Source organism: Poecilia mexicana, unplaced genomic scaffold (genome assembly GCF_051168715.1).
Source record: "Poecilia mexicana isolate PSO_F unplaced genomic scaffold, ASM5116871v1 scaffold_2, whole genome shotgun sequence".
Taxonomy (NCBI): Eukaryota; Metazoa; Chordata; class Actinopteri; order Cyprinodontiformes; family Poeciliidae; genus Poecilia; species Poecilia mexicana.
This window is the reverse complement of record NW_028263371.1, coordinates 47,752,071-47,772,478: the sequence shown is the minus strand read 5'-3', so window position 1 is coordinate 47,772,478 and position 20,408 is coordinate 47,752,071. Positions and strand designations below refer to the sequence as shown.

Genomic DNA, 20,408 nt, shown 5'->3' with positions numbered 1-20,408 from the left:
TGAACACATTTCGCTAAGCAGTAAAACGTAATTTAACGAAGCTTCAAGGCGGATAATTTGCCTCGAGAAATGTTAGTAATCAAAGTAGTGGAATCATTCAACGAATCGTTACAGCCTAGTTAAGTCAACACAGCCCTCCTACCTTGTAGCAACCGATTGCCTTGTTGATCTCTCCCTCTCTTTCATAGAGCTGTCCCAGGAATTTGTGTGCTTTGGGATCCCTCTCCTGCACTTTGAGATACTCTGATACATGTCTGAGGAGAGCATGAGATGAGTACAGTCAGTACAACATCAAGGAAAACAAAAGAAAACAAAAACTAATTTTTCCCCACAGTAAAGATGCTTACCGTTTTGCAAGTTCATATTCTTTTGCTTCAAAGTACAGTTTTGCAAATAGAAATCCTCTGACTGGCTTCTGTAGAAAAAAAAGGAAAACAATATATAAACATTTATTATCTAGAAACACAGGGTTTCCCCTAGTGTATAATAAGCCTGGCAGGCCACCAGGCTTTACTTGTGCCCCCACCAGGCTTGGCATTGCTTTACTTAAGTCTTTTTTTTTTTTTTTTTCAAATGTTTTCATTTTTTAAGACTTTACAGTTGGTGTTCAGATATTAATCTTCCAATAACACATAATTATCAACTGATATTTTTAAAATTCCAGTCAACTTTAAGCATTTTTTAACTCAAAAACATTGCGGACCGCTGGATGAATGACTGCCAGAGCACCCAACCACTGGATTTGGCAAGTTTTCTGGGGGAAACCTTGAACTGGAAATGTTACTTTAATTTAAAGGTAAGTAGAGTTGGGCAGCAACTAGTTATATTTACTTGAGTAGCTTTTTATGAAAAAGAAAAAAAAAACTTTTAGGAGTATTTTTACTACACTGCACTTTTTACTTTTACATGAGTAATTTTATTATGAAGTATTTCTACTCTTGAGTAACATTTCTGGATTTTCTACCCACATGTTTTAATTAAAAATTCACCAGACACAGACACACACCAGCAGTTTTTGTTAAAGTTTTATAAGTTTTTTATTGAAAGAAACTGATTTGGAAAAATTTCCCTTTGCCTGATTTTATTTTTTTATTACCGATATGAATTACTGTCATTTTCATCCTTAAAAATTCCAAAATTTCCACTTTTTAAATATTAAATGATCGATAATTTGATCAGTTACTCAGTACTTGAGTTGACCTGTCACTAAAATACTTTTTCATTCTTACTTGAATAATTTCTTGGATAGCTAGTTTCTACTTATATTGATGTAAAGATATGTTGAAGTAGTACTACTCTTACATGCGTACAATTTTTGGCTACTCTGGACAACACAGGTGCATGCTTACTCACTGATGTCACATCTTCTGCTTGCACCACCTGACTCACAAAACAAACACACCCAGCCTGCAGCTTTCTTTGCATGTCAAATTGCCAAAGTTTACATTTAGTGACCCATATAATAAAGAGTTAATCTGGACTCATCTGATAACATACATATTTTATTGTACCAAAGTCTGATCTCCTTACGTAACCGAAGCCTCGCCGTTCAGTACTCCGCGTTCACAATAAGCTGATGTCATTCATGCGATAGCTGTTGACCTTTAATCCATGAAGAATTACATCCATGCCAAGTTAAACCCATCCTGAGAGTCAATTCACTAAATCTACCAAAACAAATAATCCCTGTTCTTTTGGATTTTTAGCTGTCCTTCATTCAGTTTCAAAAAAGCAGAAGTACATGAATGGTGTTATTCTGTGCAGTTAGCCTGCATCAGGCAGACTTAGTTTGTTATTTAGAGTCTAATCAGGACTCTTTCTGGCCTCACAAAGAGAATCTATAACTTCAGACTGATTCTGAAAAAGAAAACACAAAACTAGTCAGTCAGCTGAGAAGTAAAGATTCGTAAGCCCATGAAAATACTAACGGTAAAGCAGCACTATAATCTCTAACAGAGAATAATTTAAAGATTGTTATTCATATTTTAATGCATTACTTATAATCAGTTAGAGACATAAGCTCTTAGATAGAAGATAGCATTATTAATTGTTGCAATGGTTATTTTTTTAAATTACACAAATTATTTGAGGAATCAAACCAAAATAAATGAAATAAAAATAATTAATAAAATATTCCTGTTTGAATCCATCACAATGATGACTTTTTGAAAAGAAAGTTTTATTTATAAAATAAATAAACCAATTAATCCATATTCTGTGGTCATCATGTGAAGAAGGGAAACAAAACTTAGTTATTTTGGTCTTGGTAGAAAATAAACAATATCAGATATTAAAAAGTAATAAAAGTGTCATCTTTAACTAATTTCATTTGTTTTAAAATTATTAAACCCACACTCACACAGTGTGACATCACCTCTATCCCTAAGTTAAATAACACCCACACAGGAAGGATAGGAGAAAATATTTTTATTTTGGGTCTTAAAAGCGCTAAAAGAGAAATGGGCAGATGTGCTGCAGTTTATTTTAAACAGTTACAACACGTTTTCAATAATTATGCATAACTTGGATATTATAACAATTACTACAAAGAACTTTCCTCCGATGGAACTGTAGTTCTAAGTATTTAGAGAATTAAAATGACTCCAACAGGCATGCCATGACATGCAAATAAATTGTTTTGGTTTGTACCACAGTAGTTGTTAAGGAAGCAAACGTTGTTAGCTCGTCTTGATCCTAATTTACTATGAGAAAACTTGGTCAAGCTCAGTTTCGTTTCACACACCGGAATGGACTTTGGGTCTGCTTTTGCATCGTCCTGTGTGAAACTTAGTTGCGAGTGAATCACCGTCATCTACAGCCTCACTTAATATTTCAAAAAGGTAACTAAAAGAATAGTAAAGATGTCAGTGTGATGCGTGACAAGCTGGCGCTATTTTATGAAACCTACGGGCAACCGCGCATTTCAAGGCAGGGCGATAACACCGAAGTTAGCATCCGATTCGGGGAGTGAATAAAGGGCTATTCCACTTATTTTACAACACATAGACAATGTTTGACCAGCTAGAGTTGGAAATTTGAGAGAATTACCACACGCCAAAGATATACTGGACTATTTTACACTGAAATAAGTAATGTTCACACATAGGAAGTGATCTGTACATAAAAGATTCTTAGCCAACAAGTCGTATACTGTATAACTACGATTACATCAGGCAGTCAACGTTTGAAATTTAGAGAATGAAGGTTTACCTTAAAATGTTGAGATTTAAAATGGCTATATATATTATATTGTTGAATTAGAGTTTAGAAAAGCTACCCTTAGTTCGTTTAAAACCAAAAAACTAGCTGTTTACTTAAGTGTCGAATCAGATGCTACGTTTCTGAAGCTAACGTCTTGGCCGTAAAGCCGGTTGATAGCATGTGCCGCTAGCCGGAGACGGCTAACAGAGGTTCAACCAACAACCAATATAAACACAAACTGGTGACAAGCTCGCGAAGTCAAAACTCCAACCTGTGTTCGGATCAAATACAGTCAAATTTGAAGCTAAACGCCGACTGAATGTCACATGCGTCTCAGACCTAGCGGCGGGAGCAGGCTAACATGCTTAGCCGCTGGTACCGTCTTACCTCTTTGAGTGAAGGAGAGGAACTCTGTAAGGAGGAAACGTAGAGGTCCACTTCAGCCTTACTCCGCCTCATGGCTTCAAATGTCAGACTTCTACAAGAGCTAACCACACTTCACAGGCTAGAAGAGTTCGCGAAATGTAAAAGAAACACTGACATTAACATCACGTTAACTCCCCATAGTGATAATGCGCAGTCAAATGGCAGAGTTACGTTGTCATGCGCAAACTTGAAACAGACTTTCCGACCAATCAGAACGGAGTATTCTCTGACGCACGCTGACGCACTGTATTTTAAAAGAGGCTTGAGATTGTAGAAGTCCAAGCATAAAGTAAATAGACATTTCAATTATGCACCAAATTTGAGTGTTTCTGTTTATTTAAAAAAAGAAGCAATAAAAGAGTCAGAAACATTAAACTATTTTTTGTTTAATGTTCCTGTTCCTACTTTTAAAATGTTTTATCCAGTCCTCATGAGTTCATTGTTTAGACTTTTGTTGCATTATGTTCATAAGTTTTGTTAATATTAAAAGATAATATGTAGCATATATGCATTCAGTCTCCCTCAGTCATTTTCTGTTATTTTTGCAATTCAAGTCTTTAAATACATTTAGGTCTGGGCTTTGTGCCATTCTAACATGTAAATATTTGTCTTACTTCTTATGTAGGGACAAAAATTAAAAGAATAAAATCACAAAATTCTATAGGATTTTTTTTATTTGCACAGCAGTAAATTACACACAAAACATTTGATTTAGTAAATAAAAGAGTCTCACTCTTTTTGTTAGAAAGAGATGTATCATTGTAGACCCAAAACTAAGCATATGCTTCCATCTTGCAAATGTGGGCTTGATTTAATAAAATTCTGTCCATACAGCAATAAGATTGAAAATGCTTGCTTTATTTAGTTTTATAAATTAATAAAAAGAAGGTTTTGGCTCATAAAAGTCTGCTGCTGTGTGAAAGTCAGTGGATGGATGTGGTCATATTTACTTTGACGTTAAAGGCAAAAAGTGTGATTTATTGAAATTCAATTTAAATTCAAAAACACTTTACTGATCCAAAAGGGAAAAATAAATGTTGAAATAATATTTAATTAATTTCCATTGGAAGATTTTTTTTCTTCAAAGCTGACCGTCATCATTATTGATGTGGTATTCTACATTTTGACATAAACAATGATCCAAAAATGGCTCACAGAGGAACACCATGACAGATTTTCACTTGCCCAGATTTATAATTAACAAATAACACAGTTGTCTCTGTCTCCAACACATTCCCACTGTATTTACAATATGATCACCTGTCAAACACAGCACTAACATCGAATAAAACCAAGATGGAGCTTCTAGAAGCATTGATGTTAGCAGCTACATAATTTAAAATTTATCTTAAAGAAGTAAATCTACTTAGAAACAGCCTTTTAAATGATTTCCATCATAAATTTTACTTTTTAATAAAGCATCTTTTCTTTATAAAAGATTTCAAGAACATCCGCCACATTTCTGTACACCATAAATCCATAATCCTAATTTAAAAAATTACGTGAAGCTCTCAACCAGAAAACACCAGTCCACACGGATTTCAAGCTTGGGCAAATTGTGTTTATTGTGCCAGTATAGGACTTTAAGCAGCAGGAAAGGAGAACATGAAACATGCACTTTGGTGTGTCTTCAGAGGAAAAATACAGTACAACACGGTTCCATAAAACATAATCTAGTTGACACATGGTGTAACATGGCAAATAAAACTACACCCTGGAGTATTTATAGTGCTGCTGAAGTTCTGCCTAACAACAGCCAGTCCATTGGGTGCTTCTGCATAATACAACTGTGGAATGTTTTTTTTTTTTTACTAGTGAATCAAAATACTAAGAGCAAAGCCTTGCAAGGTAAAATATGGCAGATAAATAATTATTTTGAAACGGAGGGCTGCTGCTTTGTTTTGCAAAGCAAGTCTGAGCTCCCAGGAAGTAGCTAAGAGGATCGCTTTCATTCACTGGATTTACAGTCAGAAGCTCTTAACGTCGAACATGACTCTCACATCCGGTCTCTGCACATGTCACAAGTTGTAGCGCGCGCAGATGCATGTGGCAGCAGTTGCTGCAACTTAAATCCTGTCACAGTGGCACCTCATGTGTTCAGCACTTGTTTTCAACAGAACTGATTTTTACAAGTGGAGGTTCAGATGTTGGAGTGGACTGCACAGTAAATGCTGCTCTAACAATTATATTATGTATCGACTAGTTAAGAGTGGGGAAAAAAATTGGGATTTATTTCATTATTATAATATTTGTGATATTATTTTTCATCAAGTTTATTTGTATCGCATTTTTCAGCAACACTTATCAGCAACAACTAATTGCTGAATAACAATTAGGTCACTGAATGTCTGTTAATGACTGTTAATGACTTAATAACCAGGAATAATTGATATTAAGAAATGGTTGATAACATGTTAATCAATTATTTATACATTTCTTATTAATTTATAAATTAATAATTAAATACTTCTTACTTTATTCTACAATAACAACTGTCATTTTTCTGTGAGTATATATCTGAAAGCTGTTGACGTTATATGAAAAATTAAAATTAATACTGTAGCATGTCATCTAAAATACTGCGTTCAAGCCAGATGATGCATGTTAGACGAAATCGGTATCTGGAGCACAAATTCTCATTACGTGATAATTTTACCTTTCAAACTTAATACACATTTAATTACATTTAGTTTAGTAAAACGCCTGTAACGGTTTATTGTGTTGTGTGTAAACATTTAATAAAACATATTTCTGTAGTTTGTTTTGAGTTTATGTATTGTTATTATTCTAACAGGAGGCAATTTTGGCTTCAGATAACAGATTAAACAACCTGCCAGAACAGCTTTTCAGTCTTATTTCCACGTCTCTTACAGTTTATTAAATATAGAACATATAATATAAATCGCAGTGAAACAAGCGAATGTATAAAAACAGAATTTATGCAAAAAGACACTTGAAGCTAAACCAGTTTAAGGAGGATGAAATCAAGGCACTTTGCAGGTGTGTGGCTACAGGTGAGGGGTCGTGGGGTCGGCCACCTCAGGGTTTCATCTCCTTCAGCTGCTTAACCGTCGGTTCACTTCCGTGCAGCAGCTTCGGACAGCTTCTTCAGCCGCTTTTTCAGCTCCAATGGGAACTTCTCGTAGCACTTCTTACACACCGGCTTCATGTCGAACTCCACAAACTTGTTCCTGTGGGGTGAAAACATAACCAGTTGTAGCAATAAAAGCATCCAGTGGTACAAAAATGTTGCTGGATTTTGGCTGCTTCTTTGGTACATTCAGTACATTTTTTGCAAACAAAGGATAACAGTGGAGGGATTGCTAGGAATTAATAAATGATAATTAAATCTTTTCATTAAAACTATTTTTTTCTTGCAACATTGAGACATTTTTTCTTGTAAAATTACATCTTTAATTCTATGACTATTTTTGTAATTCAACAAAAATGAATGTAGCCTGGCTCTGATATTCCATCGTTCAACACACAGAAGGGAGGATTGAAATAAAAACCACTTTTTGAAAATATTTTCTGTCATTTATAATATTTTTTAGTAAATAAAGGTAGGAAAAAAATATTTTAAATCAGATATTGGATCTAGTCTAAAATCCAGTGTTTTTAAGCCACATCACCTAGCCCTAGCACCTACAGTACATACACTACAAAAAAACAAAAAACAAAATCTAAGACAAAACTAACTTACAAGTAACTTTTCAACAAGATATAGGAGCTTGTTTTAAGTCAAAATTCCTTAATATTGATGAAAAAGTATAATTTTCCCATGTAATAAGTGAAATGATCTGCAAATCTGCACAATATTAATAAATTGTTGACTTAAAACAAGCTCCTTTACATTACTGAAAAGTTTACTGATGTTCATTACATCCTTTGAACAAAATAATTAATAATAATGATATTTTAGTCTGGACAGTTCTGCCTATTTTGACCTCCTTTCAGAACCAACTGACAAATGTACTAGAGTTCCGCTCCGGTTGCTAGGTGACGGGCTGGTCTGGTCTGGGGTTGCTAGGTGATGGGCTGGGCTGGGCTGGGGTTGCTAGGTAACGGCGCAGCACCAACAGAATGTGATTTAACAAACGGAGGATTTTTTGAAACAATTAATTTTCTAGGAACCAAAAGGCAATAACTTGCCAAAAAACACGGTTGAGTGGTTTTCAGGCATTTGGATCGATTTTTTTCCAGCTTTTGTTTTCACTCAGCCGTTTCTAAAGTATTTACGCTACCAGGATTGGGTCACGCATAGCAACAAGAGGAAACTTTAGATTTGCTCAGATGATGGCAGAAAGCTGCCGGATGTGATTACGGATTTACTCCTAACGCCAGACAGACGGGGGGGAACCAGGAAACAAAGCGCTCCCTTCAGCCTGCGACTGATTCTGATTCTGCTGTTTGCACAGCAAGTTCTGGTCCAAATCTTGATCTTCATTTCCTGCTCAGAGGCAGTCATGTGCGGGGAAAAACATTTCAGTATTACGTCACTCAACTAAGCCAAATCTCTGCTTCAATGAGTGTTAGAGAGGTTTTAGGGTTAAATATGGAAAAGCAGAAAACTGAAGGAAGATCAAAACTGACCAAAGGAGGAACAGCTGCAAGGAGGACAGAGAGCAAGGGAGTATCAAAGACACATGGGTATCAGCGGTTTCTTCTTCTTCTCTTTAGAGTCACGCTCACGCTTGGCCAGCCGACGTCTCAAATCGTCTGGGAGTCTTTCGAAGCAGTGTTTGCACACAGGCTTCAGATCCACCTCAACAAATTTATCCCTGACGGAGCAGGGATGATGGAGAGATGAACGGCAGAGAAAGCAGTTCAGGAGGAAAAAGAAGTGTTCGGAGACAGCAGAGAGGACAGAGAAATAAGCAACAGGAGAGATGGAAGAAAAGACAACAGACAGATTAGAAATCAGGAAAGATAAGACTGAAAATCATGATTCAAAGCAGTAAAATAAGTCTCAGAGGCAAGACTGACAACTGAAGAGCATGCAAAGAAGAAAACCTTATTTATGTTAATGTCAAAAAGGTACAAATACAACCAGGGAGGGTCACAACTTGATGATAATTTAAATTAATTGAGATGCAGTTTTATTTCCTGTTCTAATCATTAATCAGTCATTATCAGCTTTGGAAACCTCTAAATAAAGAGCATCTGAACTGTTTGTGTGTCGATAAAACGTGTAACTTACTTGAGAGTGAGCTTGGTGTTGCAGGTAGAGCAGGCGAAGCAGTTGACACACCAGGCCTTGTTGAGGGCAGACACCACTGGAAATAAACAACCACAGAGAGAAGATTATAAACACATTATTCTGATTTACTGGACAAACTATAACTGATCTGATCAAATACATGGATACAGAATAAGAGAAATTCCTCACCGTCTCCCTCGATGACACGATTGCAGTGGTAGCAAACGTCTCCGAACAGCTAAGAGGCAGAAACAGAAGATTATCAACGTAGCAAAACATTTTTTTTATTTTGCCATGGCTCACCCAACATGCTGTTTTCATAAAAATTAAAAACAAAAAAGGGTGCTGGATTACAATGCATCTGAAAGAATAAACCCAAGAAATTACAGAAACATTAAACTTCAATTATTGATGATAAAATGGCAGAATCAGATGACTTCTAATTACATATTTATTATTAGTTCAGTTCTTATGATTATTTTAGATAATTATGATTTAGAAAAGTTGATGATTGTATCCCAAAACACCCACATGTTAAAAATTTACTTTTTCAGTTTAAAAAGTTCCCAGTTCTTACTATGGATTTAATTTGACCTGGTTGTAGTGTGTTTGTTACCTGGTTGTAGTGTGTTAGTTAGCTGGTTGTTAATAGTGTGTTTGTTACCTGGTTGTTTATAGTGTGTTTCTTACCTGGCTGTAGTGTGTTTATCTGTTTAATGTGTTTGTTACCTGGTTATAGTGTGTTAGTTACATGGTTGTAATGTGTTAGTTACCTGGTTATAGTGTGTTTGCTATCTGTTTAATGTGTTTGTTACCTGTTTGTAATGTGTTTGTTACCTGGTTGTAGTGTGTTAGTTAGCTGGTTGTTAATAGTGTGTTTGTTACCTGGTTGTTTATAGTGTGTTTCTTACCTGGTTGTAGTGTGTTTGTTATCTGTTTAATGTGTTTGTTACCTGGCTATAGTGTGTTAGTTACATGGTTGTAATGTGTTTGTTACCTGGTTATAGTGTGTTTGTTATCTGGTTAATGTGTCTGTTACCTGTTTGTAATGTGTTTGTTACCTGGTTGTTTATAGTGTGTTTGTTACCTGGTTGTTTATAGTGTGTTTGTTATAGTGCATTTGTTACCTGGTTGTTTATAGTGTGTTTGTTACCTGGTTGTAGTGGGTCTCACAGTAAGCCAGGCCCTTGCGCTCGTAGTGACGGTGGCCCAGGAAGGGTTTCTCACACTTAGCACACACAAAATGCTGCAAGCACAACCCAAGGCCCAGCACACATGGTTAGCGCATAAGTCAGTCAGTGACATCATCACACTCATCAGTACAGTATTATTATGTTACACTATGAGGCCAAAACACAACAAAGTTCATTCCAGATGTGCTGCTGATGCATCCACACAGGGACTGGAGAAATATTAATAATAGAAGTTTGTAAATTGTTCTTTCAAAATGAGAAAGTCACCTACGTTTTAAAATTTTCTTCTGACTTATAAATTGTGAATAGTAAAATAAAAACAACACAGGCAACAAATAAATTAAAAATCTATTTTGTACAAATTATTTCAATCTAAATTAGCTTTATTTGAAACATTCTCCATAACAGTTTAAAAGTTGAACAAATTATCTCTGTGAGCAATACTTTGGCATAAAGCATTTTTTCCTTAGTGAATTATTCGCCAATGGATTATCCCTCTACAATAAACCACCAATTAAATCTTTAAAAAGTGACTAAATTATAAAAAGGAGGCAATATTAGTTAGCTTTTTGTTTTTTACAACAAATATGAACCAGTGTATTCAGCTAAAATATAAATGTGCAATAAATCACATGTGATCTTTATGTCACTGCATGTGAGGTCTATAAAGTTGTTCAATGAAAATACAAAAGAATATACTCTATATTTATTTATTTATTTTGTATTTAAAAAAAATACCCAGATTTTCAGGTTACATTTTAATTTTAATTAATATTAAAATACTTTGTTAATATAAAGTTGTTTGTAATGGTTTTAGATATTTTGATATTTACTGGGGCATATTTTTTTTACTGCGATGGTGTAACAAGTAAATTTCCGCACTGTGGGTTTGATAAAGTTTTTTTTGTTCCATTCGTTTTGTTCTATTCTGTTCTAGCTACTGTAAACCCTGCATGGAGGCTGGTTAATTTCAGTCAGGCAGGGAGACGGGCAGCATTCAACACTGAAACAGGTGCGCAGTCCCTCCCTCACCATGTCAAAGTGTCTCTCACAATAGGCACGGCCGCCTCGTTCGTAAAACGGGTGGCCCTGAAACGGGCGCTCACACACAGTACACACATGATGCTAAACATTGAAGAAAACAAAGAAACTGACTGTGAATGTGAAAAACTGGGGAAAAGAATTAAGTTGATTAATTTATCATGACAGACGCTTAAAGCCTACAGACATAAATCTGTTTGTTTATTGACTGGGTAGTACAATGTGAATGCTTCTGTCTCCAACTTCTAGGGATGCAAACGATTAATCAACTTGTAATTAATTATCGATTAATGGTTTATTAGATTAAAATTACTTCCAGTTGATTAAATAAAAGTGTTCGTTCAGATCTACTTTTATTGTTGTAGTTTGGCCGCCATCCAGCAGAGGGCGCCAGTGGTCATTCTTAAACCTTAAATGTAATTAACCGCATAGAATTAAAGATGGCAGCTATTCCAGAACAGGAAAGAGAAACGGTCCAGTTTGCAGTGCAAAATGCATCTTTTGCGGTTTTGTTTTGAAATATAAACACACGACAAGCTCATTAGGTTTCGTTTCGATAAAACTCATTCAGACGAGCTGCATGGCGGAGCAACGATGGCACATTAGGGCCATTGTAGATAGAAACAAAAGAAAGAAGAATAAATTTCAACAAAAAGTCAGAAAATTTTAGACTAAGTCCACATACTTTCTATAAAAAAGGTGGACATTTTCACAGCTTTTAAAGTAGAAAATGTATTTTCACTCCAGAAATTTCATTCATGGAGTGAAGTTTCAATTTTCCTTCAAGAACAACCACAAATTGTACTTCTGTATGAACATCTGCTCATATTTTATACTTTTAATCTTATTTTTCCTTTCAGAAACTTAAGAGATTAATGTTTTGTTATATTTTATAAATATGTCTAAGTTTAATAATGTGAGAGCGACAATTTTCTGTTTATTTAGTCACTATTTAATAGATCTGACACAAAATAATGTTAAAATGTAATGTTATTCTCTTCAAACTCATTATATTATGAAAAATGAACTCCTTCAGATTATGGAAAGACGATCAGTTCTTTTCATACAAGACAAAATTGACTCTTATCAATTAATCGTAAGTCGACTGATAAGACCAGTCATCTTTAGATTAACTCGTTAATCGATAATTTGCATCCCTAGTTGCTACCTGTTGAATTTTTAGGTGGAATAATTTTAAAAACTTGCACCTCAACGTGCCACTGCTTGCCCATGGCGTTGACCACGCGGCCCTCGATGGGTCTCCTGCAGGCTCCGCAGATTGGGACGCCCATCTTGTCATGGCAGGGCAGACAGTAGAGCTCGCCTTTCAGCTCCCTGGCATCCGCTGTCAGCTCCTTACTGCAGAGATTTCAAACAATTCAGGAGGTATTAAACCTCAGCTGAACTGACATAATGATGTAATTTCTATTTTGGAAAAAAAAATGCAAAATATAAATTGTAAGGAATAGTCACATTTGTGTTCAAAGAAGTAGAATATTTAGCAAGATTTTCAACTATTTTCTAGAACTTGGGTACACATTATATATATGCCTACAAAGACAGTTACCCAACCTTTCCACTAGATGGCAGTATTGGGTTTTTAGTCAATCAATTGAGTTTCTCTTCAAAATATATTTTTAGAAAAACGAAGATTTATGACACTAACCCTAAAATCTTGGTTAATATCCTCTAAAATTTATATTTAAATGCTAAGACTTTGACATTTGCCTGCATGCATGAGAATTTTCAATGAAATCCACATTAATTGTCTCTTGCATCATCCAGCCCTCTCACTTATTTTTGCTTGTGACTGTGTGTTTACCCGCAGTTGTTGCAGTTGAAGTGATCCGGGTGATAGGGGTCGTTCTTGAAAAGCAACGGCTGCTCGTCAATGATGGCGTGACACTTCTGACAGACATATTTTCCCAGTCCACGGGCTTTCTCCTTGTTGTGACAGGGGCGACACAGATGCCTACAGAGACAGAGGAAAAATAGAGGGGCAATTTTGATTAGAAACTAAGTCTCTCGTGGGATCAATAAGGTTGAAGACTTTAATTTCCAAAGGTTATTTGACTTACAGAGTGATATCAGATAAAAGTCATGGGTCATTTCAAGCAGAACAGTCAATACTGGATACAAACCAGTAACAAAGTAACAACTTGCACCAAAACATTAAAGAGAGAGTTCCCACACGCATGCGCAATGCACAGTGGACCCATGGTTTGGAGACGAACAAAATGAAAATATATGGACACTTTTGACCAATGTGTAAGAGAAACATACATGAATAAAATCACTGCTGTCGGGATTTACCCGTATGAGACAGAGAAGGAAAATGTATCAGACGACGTGGACAAGCTGCCGATCCAGTTAACTACTTCGTGAACACCATGGAGACTGAAATCCATGAACGAATACAAACAATGTTTAAACATGAGTCCATTACTTATAATGGACTTACGAACTCTTCGTGTGAATAACAAGGTTCAGGTGACAGGCAGAGCACGGATATAATAGTAACATACATGTAGGTTACACGTCCGTGTTAGCTAGCAGCTAAAAGCTACATTAGCTAAGCTAATTTTGCTAGATCGGCAGTAAGTAACTACAGTAAATATCACTGATATTTATCTTAGTATTACATAGAGGTGGAGTACTCACAAATTGTGTTTGAGTAATAGTTGTCATGTAAGTTAGGAACGACGTGAAAGCTAGCTCTAAGTTTGTGGCTTGTTTATTGTTGTCATAGCAACTCCATGGCAACTGCCAGAAAAGGGCAAAGTTCACTGACGTGTGACGTGACATGAGAACTAACGATATGTCAGTTAAAATAATCAGATTAAATCAATTACTTACTGAAATGAGAACAGGACTGATTTTCAACACTTTTATTCTGTTGCTGTCCATATGAATCAAAATTTAAGTATCAACATTTAACCATTATTTTAGCAACAGTAGAAAGAATTATAGCTTTTCTGATTTTTTTTTAAATAAAAAGTTAAATTGTGTTATAAGGTTTAGGTAAATTCTCTTGTATAAATACAGAGGTATTTTTATTGGAACATTCACACCCACCAAACATTAAATATGAGAGTAAATGACTGAACTAGCACTGACCGTCCGGCGTTTTTAACAAATCCAACATCTGCGAGAACGGCCTGGCAAAGGTCACAGCAGAAACACTCGGGGTGCCAGCTGTTGTTCATCGCCTTGATCACTCGGCCAATGATGAACTCACCTGAGAGGAGAACAAACGTTTACAGAAACAACAGCAATGAAGCGATTTGGCTCTTAAAATCCAGCTCCGTTCTCATTTGGATCTGAACAAGAAGAAAGGTTTATGCTCACCACACTGATGGCAGCAAGGAGCGAACAGCATCTGGAAGTCATGTTCGCAGTACTTCCTGCCTTCAAACTGTCAAAACAAATATATTACTGGTGTTGTAATTCAAACGTTTCTCACTTTAACTCCAGCATAAAGTGCTGAAGTGCATTTTAAACAGGCACCAAAATGGTTGCATAAAATATTTTTAAAATTTTTATATGCATTTTAACATGTTAAAAGTTATTGATGTTTGCTCATAATGTCATGCAAATATATAGTCAGATATGTATACTGTTGAATATACATGGGGTTTAAGTGATGTTTAATCACAAAATAATGATATAAAATACAAATAGTGGGGATAATTTCAGAGAAAAATGTGAATAATTTCACAGCAGAACATCTGAACATGAAGAAGGAAATAATTAGTTTGATCTTTGTCATTAAATTAACTGCAGCTGTGGATGTTTCCTGGATTTCATTTTATCTCTGTGTATTTATAGCAACATGAACAGTAAGGAAAGGAAGAACTGATCTCCTTGTCTTTGATGCCTATTAACTATTGATCAGGTTGTGTGGTTCACATTAGAGGCCCTGTGTTGTTCGGGGAATCTGAGAAACACCTGGCCTTGTTTCAACATCTGTGGAGAAATAGTTTATTGGAAAAGCAGCTTTTAATAATTCAACACTGTTTAAAGGTTGTGATCACCTTGGTTTACTTCTGCAGAACATTTGTGTGCCAGAAAGTCTTCTACATGTTGTTTTATACTAACTGCGCATATTACCATAATTTTTTTTAATTACGAGAGTAAAGCAACAATATTATGACAGTAAAGTAACAATAATAACAAATTGTCAAATTACTAGAAAAAAGTTGTTTTCATGAAAGCAAAGTTTTGATTACCAAATTCTAACCTCAAAATATGGTCAACATTCCTCATTTCAGTTTATTATAATTATTATAATTTATAATGTATTTTGTTATAAAATGACCACTTCGAAGTATTACAATTTTATTCAGGTAGTATTCCGAGTTTATTCTTGTATTCAATTTTATTCTCGTATTATTTTTGATTATTTATCATGTAATACCATGACTTTATTTGAATAGTTAATTTTTTTCTCTTAGCCTGGCACTAATACTCCTTCATATTACACATTGTGATTAAAACAATCCAAAATATTTCAAAAGTAGCCAATGATATCCTGCATAAACACAAAAAGAAGTTTTAAAATGATTATTTCATTGATTAAGGAAAAAGGGGTATTCACATTTCACATTTTGTGATTAACTATTATTAACCACATTTTGTTCAGTTTATGTGACTTTGCAGAGTTTATAAATGCTTGAAAATCCTTCAATAGGAAAGAAAACTGGTCTAATTATTGCAAACACATAACCAGTTATTGCGTTTAGTGTAAAATAGATTTTTTTTCACATGACTTTCTTTACCTTAAAGGGGATCAATCATACAAAATTAACATTTTGCATATTTTTATACATCCATTTGGGTTTCTCCTGCTTCTAAAAACAACCCAACTGCTTAAAAAACACCCAGTCGCTAATTGGCAATAAGTTAATTTTTTTGTGTTTGGAAATTGAGCCTTCGGAATATAACGTCACATCAGCAGGCACTGCTCGTCACCTAGCAACCCCAGTGAAGCCCAGCCTGTTACCTAGCAACCCAAGCTGAGCTCCAGGACATTTGTTCAGCTGATTTTGCTCTACAACGGCTGCTGGAAAAAGCAAAGTGTTTGATTGTTGATTTTACCATCCAGAAACCACTTACTGCATTCTTGTTGGATGTCCAAGAGGCCCCACTTATGCTTTTAAAATATGTACGGCTGCATAATTGCACATCTGTTGCCAACATTTTCACAAGTGAGTGTAAACGTTGAGTAAACGAGTGTAAAATGTAACAAACATGTTTTATTTACCCCATAGACAGACCTTTTGTTACATGTTCAAGGATGAATAATAGGTTACTTTTAAATGAAATTATTTAAAAACTGCTTTTTGTATTTACTTTTATCTGATATTAAAATTTGTTGGATGATCTGAAACATTTAAGTGTAACAAAAAAAAAAGCAAAAACGTAAATCTATTTAATTTTACAGCTCCATAAAAACACACAGGCAGAGCAGATAGGAAGTGTGCTACACAGCATCTGCTGATTTTGCCTCAGGGAGAGCTTACATCTAAGAGTTATTGCCTCATGCATGTTTTTATTAATTTATCAGGGCATAGAAAGTTACCTCATAGAAGAGTCCCTCTGGGAACTGCTGGAAACACTGCGCACAGACGAAGCACTGCTCATGGTAAAGCTCCCCGTTGCTGTTCACTATCTTTTCCGCCGGCGCAAAGCGGCTCTTGCAGCGCTCACACATGGCGTTGGCCAGGGCGTTGGCCATGTTGCTGAAGAAAACATGAAGAAAAATAAATAAATCAGGGCAAAATGCACTGAAATCATGCAAAAAGGGCATAATTTAAATAAAAATGAATGATTTATCACGGTTTATTAGTTCGGTGTAAGTTGATTCAACCCAGGCGTAAACAGAGTTTGGGTAGGACAATAACTGGGGTCACGCCAGAACACATAAAACAACGTTTAAAAAGTTGTTGCCACATTTCCCACAGCTGGAAGATTAAACTGAGAGAGACAGTGGAGAGGGAACATGTGATGTAAGAGTTTCCAGGTTTATTTTGGTTCTGGTTCATCAGGGTGGGAGGCTAAGCGAGGAGTAAAACCCGCATGTTGTCCTTCTGGCACAGCAAGAAGCTGCTGCTAATCAAATCTGAGGTATGAGGACAAACATCGGCTTTTAAATTGGATTTAAGATTACAGGACAGGGAAGAAACAACATGTGCAGGATTAATGTTGATCAGATAAAATATTTTTTATCACAGTAAAATATGTTCGGCACTATATCAACAGGGATGGGTGTAATATTTTCTAATATTTAGAAATAATAATCTCAAAATCTGAGACACAAGAAACAAGCCCAAGAAGTATGAACTCTTATGAACTCAAGTTATGACTCTTTTCAGTCTGTAATGAAACAGAGTGGATGAAGTAGAATGTTAAACTATAAAATAAGTAAGGATTCCAGATTGAAGTCCTGATAAATGCATTTTGTTCAGCGTATGAACAGGTTTTTCCCTGACATACTGGCCGCTTGTTCTTTTGTTTTTTTTAAAACCTGTTTGAAATAAATAATTAAAAATAGAAATAAAAAAATAACTCTGTTTGACCGTTGTTCATTTAAGATTTTTGTTTACATGGCTTTGAATTTACTATCACAAAATCACTCTACACAATACGCGTACTGCTTAATTGCAATAAGGTAATTTTTTTTAGCTAACATGGACTCAGACTCTATGCCTGTAATATAATTCATGACAATAGTTGTGTAACATAACACTGAAAAGAGGTGGTAAAATTATATATAAAAAGAGTTTGATCAAAAATAGATAAAACAACAACATGAATCAATGATGATCTTGATGAAGCAAATAAAAAAAGTCTGAGATGGAAACTTTGATTTTGTTACTGTAAAAAAGAAAAACAGGCCTTGGATTTTCTCAGTGTTGGGGAGGTTTGTGATTGGCCCAACTATATTACAAAAGCAAAATGTTAACAATATTGGTTCATCGTTCTGAGAAATCTTTGAAATGTAAATGCTAACCCAAACAGAAGGTCTATTTTTCTGAGTTTGTGTCTCCCATCCAGATGCAATATTTTTATTTTATCTCATGAAAGAAAAAAGCTTTCCATAGCACAGGTGTGTTTTTTTTTTAATTTGTTTTGCATTTGTCTCCATTTGTTTTGGCTCTGTTTACTTTAAAATGTGTGCTGAGTTAGAGACTGAGAGGAAATTGAACAGAATGTAAAAGTAAACTGAAGCTACAACTGTTTAGCCTAGCACTGCTTTAGCCATGCTCATCTTCTTTTGAATTTTACTGCATTTAATGACAAACTTATCACCACCTTACCACTGATGTAAGATCAGAACTGTTAGAGTTTTTGACTGGAGTCCATCAGGCAATAAAAACAGTTTTTAAAAACGCATAGCAGTTACTAATTATCTTCCCATCAACAATAGAAATTGTGTAATATAATTTAATTGTGCTGCCTTTGTGCTTTCTCACAGCGCTTTAATGCTAATATGATTGCCCAAGTGGTTGTTTCCAGATTTTGTGTTGATTAAAGCTGCATATTAGGAAATTATGCAATTGCAATGTCATTCACGAGCACAAAGGGCTGTAAAACCTAATTTCTTATAAGGACTTTCATTAAAAAACAAAGATGCCCTCTGATAATGGTGACATTAAATCTAAATACTTGAATGCTTATAATAAGAATATAAAATCCAGATAGATGTCCCTGCTCTGCAGTTTAATACCCAATAAGCTGGATGTAGGTGGGAATATGAAGCAGGGAGACATATTGCTATGAAAAACACAGAGGAGGGGCAATTGGAGGAACAATCCTGGCTTTCCTGCTTTCGAAAAGGTCAAAATAGCACAGTGTGTGAAGGCAACACACATAAACACACAAGACCATGGAGGATCATCACAAAGTGAAACCATCTGGTAATTTTTACTTAGTTATGCTGGATTTTTCTCAAAGAAGTCCAAAAACACGATTCATTTGTTCTCATTTTTGGGTTATACTCTAAACATCAACATGTGAACAACGGCAGCTGTATGAAGTATTTCATACACCTTGCATTAAAAAGGTGTTTAGCTGGCATGCGCTGTAAAAATACCACTTTGAGGCAAGATGTGTCCAGTCTGCTGCAGGATTATCACATACACATTTTTCTTCTGGCCCGTTTGGACTGATATCAAACACCCTGACAGCCCTGCCCTGGCCGAAGGATTTGTGTGAGGAAGTGATACATCCCTCAGGCATTTCCACCCTCATATCTGCCTTTAGCAGCACCCATAGCCAAACTGAACACATTTATATAGCTTGGGGAAAAAAGGCCTTTTCTAATTAAATTTAATCCAATTTTCCATATCTCTTGGCTTAGTTTTTGTTGGGATCTGCTCAAAAGCTGCTTTCATGCGGCTAAATTAAATTCACACATGAGGTAGAGAAAGAAAGCAGAGAGTTATGTTCTCACAGCTCAAAAGACTGGCACCTGGAAAGAGTTTGCAAGGTGACAGGAAGTAAAAAGCCTGCGCTTTGCTTTATAACATGTCCATGTGTTTTCTTTTTTGGTTCGTGTATTTGTATAAATAATATGCTGTATCAACAGGACAAACAAAAAAGAGATGAAGACAGCAAGAAAAAGTATGAGAGAAGCATCTTCTTGAAGCACAGACTTGTTCAGCATGAATTCCCATGTGGCATCAGCATGTCATTCTTTACGCTTTGAACTTCTGATTTGCAGTAAAGTCAGCACATTGTCCAATTGTAATTACTGCGTTGTGAAGACAGTGTGGGTGAACATTTGCTCCTGCAGATTCACATATCAACTGAAACGCATTTCTAGGGGTCCAATAAACCAAATACTTTTAGCAGTTAGAAATCGTTAGTAGTGGGCTAATAACAGCGCTAACCTTTAGCGCACATGGCTTCACCTAAATTAATTTTTCCAGATAAATTCTAAATCTCTGATTTCCTTTGCCGTTTTGTAAATTTTTAGATGATAAAAGTCAAAATCTGTGTTGAAGTTTTGATTATTGACTGTAAAAATTATTCTGGTAGTTAGACATTAATATTCATGCTCTTATTTTGAAGTTCGTGGTACAGATCTGTTTCCTATTCTCTCTTTTTTTACACTATTTCAATGACTAAACATACAGAACACAAAAAACAGAACAAGATGTAAACATAAATACAATAGAGTATAATATATAAATTAAAATTAAATGTAATCTTTCAAAGGCAGATATGATTTGAACTGAAGTTAATGCTTTAGCATTAGCTTCCACAAAATGTTGGTGTAGTTCTTTAGCGTTAGCGGCATTACAGTTTATGATTAGTGCTTTAGGGTTAGAGCAATTAATCTT

At 35.4% G+C, this 20,408-nt stretch overlaps 2 protein-coding genes across 7 annotated transcripts in view; both read right to left on the bottom strand.

Annotated features, from left to right (window-relative positions):
- ranbp2 (RAN binding protein 2) overlaps window positions 1-3,793 on the bottom strand; it is a 31,132-nt gene extending 27,339 nt beyond the window's left edge. For both annotated transcript variants that reach the window (XM_014975042.2, XM_014975043.2), the window contains exons 1-3: window positions 3,589-3,793; window positions 348-415; window positions 143-254 (exon numbers count right to left, since the gene is read on the bottom strand). In XM_014975042.2, the coding sequence (XP_014830528.2) occupies window positions 143-254; window positions 348-415; window positions 3,589-3,660 (252 nt within the window). In that variant the 5' untranslated portion in view covers window positions 3,661-3,793. The remainder of the gene's footprint in view (window positions 1-142; window positions 255-347; window positions 416-3,588) is intronic.
- A 1,373-nt stretch (window positions 3,794-5,166) lies between these two features.
- LOC106908821 (LIM and senescent cell antigen-like-containing domain protein 1) overlaps window positions 5,167-20,408 on the bottom strand; it is a 34,878-nt gene continuing 19,636 nt past the window's right edge. For 4 of the 5 annotated variants that reach the window (XM_088001964.1, XM_088001965.1, XM_088001961.1 and 1 more), the window contains exons 2-10: window positions 16,643-16,802; window positions 14,410-14,476; window positions 14,179-14,299; window positions 12,884-13,033; window positions 12,270-12,420; window positions 9,981-10,073; window positions 9,017-9,065; window positions 8,828-8,903; window positions 5,167-6,818 (exon numbers count right to left, since the gene is read on the bottom strand). In XM_088001964.1, coding sequence (XP_087858090.1) covers window positions 6,704-6,818; window positions 8,828-8,903; window positions 9,017-9,065; window positions 9,981-10,073; window positions 12,270-12,420; window positions 12,884-13,033; window positions 14,179-14,299; window positions 14,410-14,476; window positions 16,643-16,802 — 982 coding nt within the window. In that variant the 3' untranslated portion in view covers window positions 5,167-6,703. Of the gene's footprint in view, window positions 6,819-7,006; window positions 8,409-8,827; window positions 8,904-9,016; window positions 9,066-9,980; window positions 10,074-12,269; window positions 12,421-12,883; window positions 13,034-14,178; window positions 14,300-14,409; window positions 14,477-16,642; window positions 16,803-20,408 lie in introns of those variants that run through there. The other variant, XM_088001968.1, reaches the window with a different exon arrangement.